The 10,025-nt window shown below is 59.5% G+C and overlaps 2 protein-coding genes across 4 annotated transcripts in view; one reads left to right on the forward strand and one right to left on the reverse strand.

Moving 5' to 3' along the window:
- Positions 1–463: 463 nt before the first annotated feature.
- On the reverse strand, positions 464–3,909 carry ATF5 (activating transcription factor 5). The gene is made up of 3 exons (XM_004710450.2): positions 3,702–3,909; positions 2,296–2,592; positions 464–1,209 (listed from the first exon to the last, which is right to left on the reverse strand). The coding sequence occupies exons 2-3, from the start codon at positions 2,471–2,473 to the stop codon at positions 548–550; spliced, it is 840 nt and encodes a 279-aa protein (XP_004710507.1). The 5' UTR covers positions 2,474–2,592; positions 3,702–3,909; the 3' UTR covers positions 464–547.
- IL4I1 (interleukin 4 induced 1) overlaps positions 3,606–10,025 on the forward strand; it is a 24,083-nt gene continuing 17,663 nt past the window's right edge. For 2 of the 3 annotated variants that reach the window (XM_045292957.1, XM_045292956.1), the window contains exon 1: positions 3,606–3,776. The gene's annotated coding sequence lies outside the window, so the exon portion shown is untranslated. Of the gene's footprint in view, positions 3,777–4,180; positions 4,406–10,025 lie in introns of those variants that run through there. The other variant, XM_045292958.1, reaches the window with a different exon arrangement.

Below are 10,025 nucleotides of genomic sequence, written 5' to 3' on the forward strand. Positions count from 1 at the left end.
ACCCGCTGCCCTTGGCCCCTTTCCTCCCCCACTGCCTGTACATCTACCCACTCTGTGATCGTGGCCACCTCTTAACTCCCTCCTCAAAGGCAGCCAAGTCTCTTGGCTTGCTTTTCTCTTTCTTTCCCCAATGGGTCTCAGTCTTGAGACACCCCCCCTCCTGACTTACCTCCCTCGGTTTTTGTTCTCATTCGCCTAGTAATTCTGCACAGCTTCCCAGGCCCCACCACTAGGTTCTATCCTAGGACCACGCCACCCCACCACCTACGATTTGCATGGAAACCAACCAATGTTGGAGGCTGTTTCCAACCTCTGCTCTCCTCCCTGGGCTCCCGGTGGACCTCAGCTGAGACTTGGGGGGATGCAGACAGGGACCAAAGGCCGAACATGCCACAGGTCTGAGGATGGTGGAGGGGATGGAACTTAAAAAAGATAAAAGGGAAGAGAGGGTGGGGGCGGTCTGGCTTGGTGGTAGAGGGGGCTCCCACCCCGGCCCCCAAAACAAGAGCTGAAGGGCAGGGCCCTAGAGGCCCGGGCTCTTGCCCATCTAGCTGCTGCGCGTCCTCTGGCTCCGGGCCTTGTACACCTCGATGAGCAGGTCCTTGACATACTGGATCTCCCGCTCCACTGACTCTGCCCTCTCCCTCAGCTCCCTGTTGCGGGCCTCCAGCCCCTGGCACTCCCCCTCCAGGGCCTCGCCCTCCGCTCTTTTCCTCTGGCGGTACCTCAGAGCTGCGGACTTGTTCTGGTCTCTCTTCTTCTGCTTGCGGTCCCCGCGGGTGGTGGTCGCGGGGCTGGGGTAGGGGGCTGGGCGACAGGGCTGAGGTGGTGGGGGAGGAGGGGGCTGCTGGGGTGGGGCCAGGGGTGCCAAGCCCCCAGCATCCCCCTGTCCCGTCGTCTCGCTGCGGCAATAGATGGCCAGCAAGTCGAGGGTATCCAGGGCCGGGGGTTGGGGGAAGTCAAAGCTGGGTAGGGGGAGAGGAGGCGCCTGGGGGGGCGGTGGAGGAGGGGAGGGGGGCGGGAGGAGTGGGGCATCAAGGAAGAAGTCTTCCATCTGCTCCAACTCCTTCTTCAGGAGGGAGGCCATGGCTTCCAGGTCCGGTGGGGGCGGGGATGGTGGGGGGAGGGCCCCGGAGGGGAGAGGGGGTTCTAAAGGGAGGAGGGCTGTGAAGTCAACCCGCTCAGTCATCCAGTCAGAGAAGCCGTCACCTAGGGGATGGAAGAGGGGACCGAGAGCACCCTGAGTTCCTGGGCCCCCGCCTCCTGCTCCTGCACGCAGGCTCATGCGTTCATTCACACATAATTCATTCGTCAATTCGCACCTGGCAGCCAATCATCCGATGAAATCCACCCATCAACAAAGCAGTCAGTCAAGCTCTCAACCAAATCACTCAACCAGACCAGTCAACCAACCAGCAAGCACTGGCCAACCCATCACCTGGTCAACCGACCGACCGACCAACGGTGGTGCCCCATCAGTTAACCAGACAATGAACTAGTCAACCAAATGGCCAGCCCACCAGCGGCGCCCACAAAAGACTGCCAGCCAACCACCCACCAACCTTTTCATCAACCATCCCAACATCTTCTTTATTAAGGAGCCTACACCTGTGGTTTCTCTCATGGGAGAAAGATGTTGGCAGCCGGCTCCTGAAAGATTACAGCCTTGAAAACCCTCCTGGGGCAGTTCTGTTTTATAGCGCTGCTTATGAGTCAGCACCAACTCTATGGCAACAGGGAGCTAGGTTCTCTTTGAGTGGTTTCTCGACTCCAGTCTTTAGCCTGTTCTTAGAGGCCCTCAGCCATGAACAACAACAGCAGGTTCCCCTCTCTAATACCTGAATACATGTCTCCTGTGTGCCAAGCATGGGGGAGACAGTTACGAATAAAGCAATTCCTGTCACAGGGTCTCTGCACACGCTGTTCCTTCTACCTGAAGTGCTATTCCCCTGGATCTTTCTTTTTTTTAAATTGTATTTATACACTTTTTTTCTTCTTTCCCGTGGGCCTTTTCTTGGCTGGTACCTTCCTTTTTTTTTTTTTAGGCCACAGCTGAATGTCACCTGCTTGGAGGTTTCCTAGCTACCTAAAACTAGGTCCCACTTTGATACTTTCTGCGTCCCACGACATCTCAATATGCCGTCCCTGAACTTGGCTCTCGGCTAGCTCCTAACAAGGAGTGCTGGGAACAACCACCAAGTGTTCACAGAATGAATGAAGGCATACTCTCACACGTCTCCTGCCCCTCCTCCCCCTCCCTAATTCATCCTATGTCCATTCTCCACTGTCCCTTACCTGCCAGGGGCTCCCCTCCCCCTGGAAGCCCGCCCTCCAGGGCTCCCCCAAGGACCTCATAGGGGCCCAGGGGGGCAGGGGCCAGGGGGAGTTTCCCATAGTCTACGAGCCAGCCCAGCCCGCTAGCTGGGAGCAGGGTCCTGTCCAGGTCCAGCCCCAGGGTCGCCAACAGTGACATGGCTGTAGGGGCGGAGGCGCTGGGTGCAGGCGGCAACGAAGGAGTTGACACCAACGGCTGGGAGGCGGCTCTGGCGGTGGTTCAGGTGGACCCAGGTGGACACCGAGGTGAAAGAGGACCTACACAGAGAGACAAAGGGGGCAGGGTCAGCAGCCAGCCCAACCCACCAGCCAAGGGCAGACAGAAGGGGCACCCCCACATAGTGTAGGGACTACTATCTTTCTGGAAACCTAAACCCTGAGCCCCACCCACTCCCAAGAAGAGTCTCAGGTTCACCCCACCCCACTCCCCAGTAATATTCCTCATCATTTAAAAAAAAACAAAAAAAACTAAAACGCTTCAATCCTGAGTATTTTCCCCCAGGCTCCCCCCACTCCATCTGAAATCAGTTCCCAGGGGAATTCCTCTTTTTCGTTTGTTCTTCTGCGTTCAGGCTCCTCTTCCCTCGTAAATCAGGCCGTGAAACACCTGCCCCGCCCCGCCTGCCCACGTGCCACAAGTCCCGCCCCCATCCATTGTCCTAGCCCCACCCCTTCCCGAGGTGTCCCTAGAGGCCCCGCCTTTCTCCCAGAGAAGCCCCACCCTTCGATTAGCCAGGCCTATTTCAGCACGGCTGGCCCCGCCCCTCTCGACGGCTGTGATTCTGGCCGCCCCCTCTATCAACCAGTAGCCGCCCAAGGCCCGCTTTCGGGCCTGTCAATCTAAGCCAGGCCCCCGCCCCGGTAATGCCTGATGGGAATGCGGTGAAGCGGGGCTGCGCGCCCGCGCGGTACGGAAAACGGAGCAAAAAGGGAGGGTCTCTTGGGGAACGGCCTCCACCGCCCACCCTTCCACACGCCGCTCTCTCCTGAGGGCGAAGGTGCGTGATGCGCCACCTAGCGTTGCAAACTGTTTTCTTGCTTCCCCAACGCCATCCCCTTTAGGATCTGTGCGCACACGCGGCGGCCGCCCGCCCAACCTGCGTGTAGAAAACTCTGGCTTCAGGCGAGCCACTGCGCAGGAGCAACGGCGCTCGGGGAGTTAGTGCGCAGGCGCCGAATAAACGCCCTCCCGCCCCCACCTCGGGCTGAGTGCGCATGCTCGCGTGCGCAGCACGGGCTCCCTCTTTCGACTTCCGCGCCTGCGCGCTCGAGAGTCCCTACTCGCGGCTCCACATCTCCGGTCTGGCTCGCGCGCTGGGAAAGGGCGGGAAAGGCGGTTGACGAGGGACGGCCGAGCGGTTACTCACTCCATGGCGGCGGCAAGGAGAGGCGGCGGCGGCCTCCGCTGAAGAAAGAAGGCGGGAGCGGAGGGCGCAGGCGCGGTGAGCGCGGAGACCGGCGGCGGGGGGGGGGGGGGCACGGAGAGGTCGCGGCTACAGGGCCATGGCCGGGGCTGTGCGGGCAGAGGCGGGCGGCTTCGCGGCAACGTGAGGAGGTGGTAGTGTGAAGACGGGAAATGAGGTGGCCCCGGGGACTGGGGACAGATATACCGGGGGTGGCGCAGCACGGGCTGCCCGGATCCCTCCGCGCTCCGCCCCCGTGCGGCCCCAGCCGGGAGGCGCTTCGGGTCCCTTCCTCCGTGACCCGATCCGAGGGTGCAGCCCCCTCCCTTCTGGGAGCAGGAATCCTCGGTCCCGGCGTTCGGACCCCTCTTGCCCTGACTCTGGGTCCCGATCCCGGCTTCTCCCCCCCCTCCCCCCAAGCCCGCACGTGTCAACCCTCTGCCCTCCCCCCACCCCCCGCGTCCTAGAAGCACTTCCGGGTCCGGACGGGACTCCCCAGCCGTTCGGTACCCCGGTGCTGCCCAGCCGGAAGCTGCGGGAGAGGTTGTCGGTCCGCTCCTGGCACGGAAGCCTCCGATCACACCCCTGGGTGGCGTTGGGCACACGACTGAGCCTCCCTGGGCCACGCGTCCCTGGATGGTAGGGGGCTCGGTGAGCAGGTAGCAAAGGTGAGGTCCCGGGAGCCCGGTCCCCGAACCCCGACCCGAGTGCGGCGGGCGGGGCGGGTCTTGGTGTGTGAGTCCTAATCCTTCTCGCCCACGTGCCCCCCTCCAGTCTTCTCTCTCCGTCCTAACTGGGTTTCAGGCCTCCAGCCATTTCTCTGGTTTGCCCGTCCCTGCGCCTCACCCCATCTTGGACACACACACCCCCTCCCAGGAAGGGGCTGTAGCGTTGCTGCTTTCCTCCTCGCTCCTCCCACCCCACGGCCATCTGCTGTCCCGGCCGTCGCTGAAATTCCGTCAAGACCCAGAAAAGGTGGCTTCGGGGCAGGCTGCCGGAAGTCCCTCTTGAAATCTGACCACCTTCCCTTAGCAAGGTTCCTTGGGCCCGCCCAGGAGCTGTGACTTGGGGAGAGCCAGGTTGTCTGGGTTCAAACCCTCCCCGCGCCCCCACTTTCCAGCTCCGTGGCCCTAGCAGTTTCCCTGACTACCCTGTGGCCTGTTTCTTCGGGGTGAAAAGGGACCCATTCTGGCACCCATCCCCCAGAGCAGTGGGAGTTCCATGTGTTGGTCCCCAGTAGGTGCTGTCGCTCCGTGGTGGTTGGTGGTTACTGGGGTGGTGTTGGGTTATCATGGGGGGGGGGCAGCGCAGTGGGTGCTCTCAGATAAAGAGGTGTCAGGAGGACCTTGCCCCGCCTCCATGGCGGTTTTGACCAGCCCAGGTGGTGGAGGTTAGTTAGGGTTAGAGTCTTGAGGGGGGCCCTCCCTACTTTGCTAGCACTTCCCTGTGTCCCTTAACTGCACGGTGCGCACGCACTCGCTCTGCTGCTTCTGAGAGGGCCCTCTGGGTTATGTACAGAACTTGATAGGACAGTTTGGGGGGTGGGGAGCAATGGTCTCTATTTCCACACAGCCCTGATTGTCAGTGTCTGAGCAGTCACTTTGTAGCTGATGCCATCCCGAGTCCCAGGTGCCAGTCTGTGTGCTAGGCCCTGACCATCTTGCTTACGTCAGCGGTTCTCAACATGTGAGTCGTGACCCCTTTGGAGGTCAAACGACCCTTGCACAGGGTTTGCCCTACTCATAACAGTAGCAAACAGAGTTATGAAGTAGCAACAAAGTAATTTTTTTTATGGTTGGGGTGGTTACCCCTCAACATGAGGAACTGTTATTTAAGGGTTGAGGCATTAGGAAGGTTGAGAACCACTGGCTTATGTGAACCGTACAAGAGACCCTTACTTTCTCCCCCTCCTCCCGCCCCTGCAAAGTAGATTTTCTTCTTTTTCTAATTTTCTGTTGCGTAGAACTGTAGAATTATAGCAGTTATAAAGGTCGCGGGGGTTGGACTGTTCCTGTGTGTGTTCTGTGCGCCCATGCCCACATTAGCACCCTACATGACTAAGGTATGGTGTCACCGCTCAGGGCCTTGCTCAACCACTTCCTGGCTCAGGTGCTATGACCAGGTTGGGTGTTTTCTGGAATGGCCTCCATAGGGGGAGCTTATCCTGCAGTTAGGCTGGAACTATGGGCCCTTTAAATGGGGAAGGACACCCCTGCTGCCCCAAGGGAGGAAACTGTGGCCGTTGCTTCTGCGGGGTGACATACCGCCATGGGGCAGGTATCTGCTGAGCCGCCGTGAGCTGGAATGGACTCGATAGCAGCCAGTGGTTTGGGTTGGGGGTTTGGGGTTCTGTTTTGTTTTTGTTTTTAACTTATTAACAAAAATGTATTACAAGCAAAAAACTAAGAATACTGGCTTAAATAAAAGGCAGGTAGGCCGGTGCTCCTCCTTAGCCACCCCCTTCCCCACTTTCCAGGCCACTGCAGGCTGGGGCCAAACTGTTGGCCGCCTCTTCCCACCTCTGCCTGTGGCCCACTAGCTCCTGGAGCAAGGAAGGACACCACCTGGGGGCTTTCTTAGGTCACTTTCCACGGGTCCCACCCACTTGCAGGGCAAAGGAGGGACAATTTTCTCCCTCTGGTAAGACACTACAGCTCCAGGCTGGGAAGGGACATCCTGTGGGTTCCCACTACAGATTTAGGGTGCCCTTCCCTGGCCGACCCCACTCCTTTTTTCTGGGTTGGGTTTTCAGGAACCCAGGTCGGTACCATTGGTAAGGTCAGCAGGTGAAGCTCACCCTGCAGCTCTGCGTCCACAAAGACCATGACCTCGGAAAGCCTGGGTGGGGCTGATGGGGACTCTTTTTCAGGGCGGAGGGGCCTGGCTTGGAGAGTGAGGCGGCTCTTGCAGGCAGGTTGCATCAGCCTTGGCTCTTTGATGAGAGGGGGAGTGGGGGTGGTTCTCTGGGGGCCCAGAGCACCTGGCAACAGCTCCTGCTAGCAGCTGGGGATCAGGGGGAGGCCCAGGCACAGCTGGCGGGTGGGGTTTCAGGGGCCAGGGGCTCTGCAGCACAGCCACGCTGTTAGCAGGAGCATGCAACCCTGGCTCCTCTCAAGTTGTTAGGGCCCCTGCCCCTGGGTGAGCTCTCAGGAAGCCACCATGCCCACTGCCCTCCTGGGGTTCTTACTACCACCTCCCAGCCAGGTGTACAACAGATGGGCCTGGCCTGGGTCAGAACCGGCTGGTCCGACCCCTGGCAAATGACAGTGTTTGCAACTCAGTTGCGCGCGGGCGGGGGGGCCCCCCCCCCAGTGCCGACCAGCCATAGGCTGTCAGTCTTTGCAGGGACAGGCAGACAGCCTTATGCTTCCCGTGGAGAGCCCCTTGAGCTCAAACCCCTGGCCTTGCAGTTTGCAGCCCAGAGTGGCACCCATTGCACCATGAGGAGTGGCTGTGGGGAAAGCCGAGCACACTGGTCAGCTCAGGTTGATCCTGCTTCTGCCCCTGCCTTTCCCATGCCTGCCTTGCAGACCAATGGTGTGAGGTGTGTTTGTGTTCCCCCCACTAAGACGGCAAGGGCAGGACCCTCCCGTCCGCACATGGTCCCCACACCCCATCATGTGGTCACCTACCTGGGCTATGGAAATACTTATGGTCAGAAGCCAAGGGCGTGACCCTGGGGTCAGGGCTGAGGGTGGGTGTCCCAGTAAATAAGGGTAGGAGGCCAACACCAGCCTGGCAGGGAGGAAAGGGCAGGGTATGCCGATCACCGGCCGGCCACGTGTCAGCCCAGAGCTCTCAAGCCCCTGCCCTCCCCTCACTGCTCTCCACGATTCCAGTGGCTGTAGCACTTGTAGCCTGAGTCCTAGAAGGCCCCACGCAGAGCTGCACCAGCTGACCCACATGCGTGACTGGTTTGGGGATCTTCATGTTAGTGCTGCACTGGGGGCGGGGGTCTGTCTCCCTGCCTGTTGCAGCTTCCGAGAGCTGCCTGCATTCTTGGCGCACAGCCCCCTCTTCCCATCACCTCAACCTGTTGTCTCAATCTTTACATTATGGCTTGTTTCCAGCTCTGACCTCCCACCTCCCTGTTACAGGGTCCTTGGTCCTGTCGGCAGCCATGGTCCCGGATGTCCTCTGCTGTGGACATCTTGGGGGCTGGCGTGCAGCCTCAGTTGCCTCTTCAGGTTTGGGTCCACCCTGCATGTAGGAGGGGAACTGGCACCCTGAGTGGCCCTGGGCAGTGTGCTGTGTACCCCTTTCTGCCTCATCAGCATGTTCTGCAAAGGGGGGGACCTCGGTGTCCAGCTGTGGGCCAGGCAGTGGGAGCCAGCACAGAGCCCCCTGTTGGACAGAGGGGACTGCCTGGCAGGGCAGCGAGTGGAGCTTTAGCACCGGCTGGTTTTTGGGGAAGTGGAGCACCGGCCTTTACTGAGTCCTCCCTCGGTTGCTGGAGGGCTCTGGGTAAGGCGCTTCCAGGAGTGGGTGATGGGGTGCCCGGGGGCTCCAGTGATACTTTGTCTTGAGCTGCCTTGTCACTGGGACCTGGCTGTAGGCTGCAGCCCAAAGGTGGCAGAGCTCCTGTGGGTCAGCCTTTCATGGAGACAAATACTTCTGGGCCCCAGACTTTGCCGCCACCACCCACCCCTGAAAACCCAGGTCCCAAGTCAAAGGAGTTTCTTTAAGACCCAGAGGAAGGAAGTCGGTGAGAGAGGTGGGATTTGGCACCAGGGGGGGTCTACCCTTCAGCCAGGGAGCAGGGAGAGGACTTGGCATCCCCAGGGTCCTTTGCAGGGAAGGGGGTTGCGTTGTGGCTGGCTCTAGTCTCAGGGCCAAACCGAAGCTACTTGGCCCCACTTTGGACTCCTTTTCACCTGGTTGCCTGAGAAACAGTATCCATAGCAACTGTCTCTACCAGAGACCTGCCCAGGACCCTCCCTGCTGACTTTGCTGTGCTCCCTAGGGAAGCTGGTTGTGATTAGAAGAGAGGCTGGGGAGGGGCCGCAGGTGTGTTCCTGTCTCCCCAGCCCCGTCTTCTGCCAGTCCACCCGCTTGGTGTCCACCATCGGGGTAAAGAAAGGCAGGCCGAGAACCTGCCTTGGCCCCTGCAGCCACACCACCTCTCTGCTTGCTGCAGGGTGGTTTTGACACACACAGCATACTTCCCAGTCAGAAGGCAGGGTTGGGGGCTCAGGTTCTAGGGGGAGGACCCTCTCTTTGTGGGCTCTGGGAGAAGGTCTTAGTCCCTTTGGCTTCAGCTTCCTGGCTCCTCAGGGCCTCTTGACTCCGAATGACCTCATCATCGCATCTCGTATTTTGCTTGTTTCATCTTTTGTCTTGAGGAGGGTTTGGCCCCAGACCCACCCATACTCATCCTGTTGTGTTGTGATTCTCATTCCCACGTGGGTTTAGAACCACCCGTGTAGGACTTACAGCCACCTTTTTATGGGGTACAGTTCTTTGTCACGCCCACCTGGGACCTTCCAATGTGCCTCCCCGTCTGGGAAGGAGAAAGTAACTGCTAGTGGCTTCTGGAGGTGGAGGGTGGTGTAGGGAAGGAAGGGTGGACGCCAGGGGTCATGAGATGATAGTGTTTCCCTTGAGGGGCGGAGGTGGCCTGCTTTCCCCTGTAGGGCAGGTCCCTTCACCTCTGCGAACCTCTGAGGATAACATGGAGGTTACCCTCTGTGAGTGACTTCCAGCTCATGACAATGTCGCAGAGCAGAGCTGCCTGAGGGCTTTCTGGGCCATCACCTGTCCCGGAGCAGATGGGCACCCCTGGACTAACCCGAGGCAATAATATGGTTGCCAGAACAAAGCATGGCACGGGCTAGCTGCTATTATGCGTCCCCAGAAGCAGGTGTGAGGTGGTAGCCTCCCTCCAGATCTTAGCAAAGTCCTCTGGAAGCATCAGGGACAGCATCACCAGTGCCGGGAATGTCCCTTGCATTTGGAACTTGCCCTAAGAGAGCACCATGGAGACTCCAGGCTCTGTGGAGTCCCGCAGTGCCAGGAGTGGGGTGGAGGCTGAAACTGTGGGGTCGGCCCTGTGTACATGGGCCCTCTGTTGTGGCCACCAGGGGTTCTCTTGGCTAGTTCTGGGCAGTGGATCCCCATGTCTTCCTAATCTGTCAAGAAGCTGCACTGAAACCTGGCCCCCTTGGGTGACCAAACCCCTGGTATTGGAAACATCAGTGGGCTAGCTTCCAGTGACATGACAGCCATCACTGCATGTCAGAGGCAGCAGAAGAGTGGTGGTCACCAAACAGGCTCCACTCTTCCCCTGAG

The sequence above is a fragment of the Echinops telfairi genome, unplaced genomic scaffold (genome assembly GCF_000313985.2).
Source record: "Echinops telfairi isolate 266 unplaced genomic scaffold, ASM31398v2 ScPeMD7_655;HRSCAF=1070, whole genome shotgun sequence".
Lineage (NCBI taxonomy): Eukaryota > Metazoa > Chordata > Mammalia > Afrosoricida > Tenrecidae > Echinops > Echinops telfairi.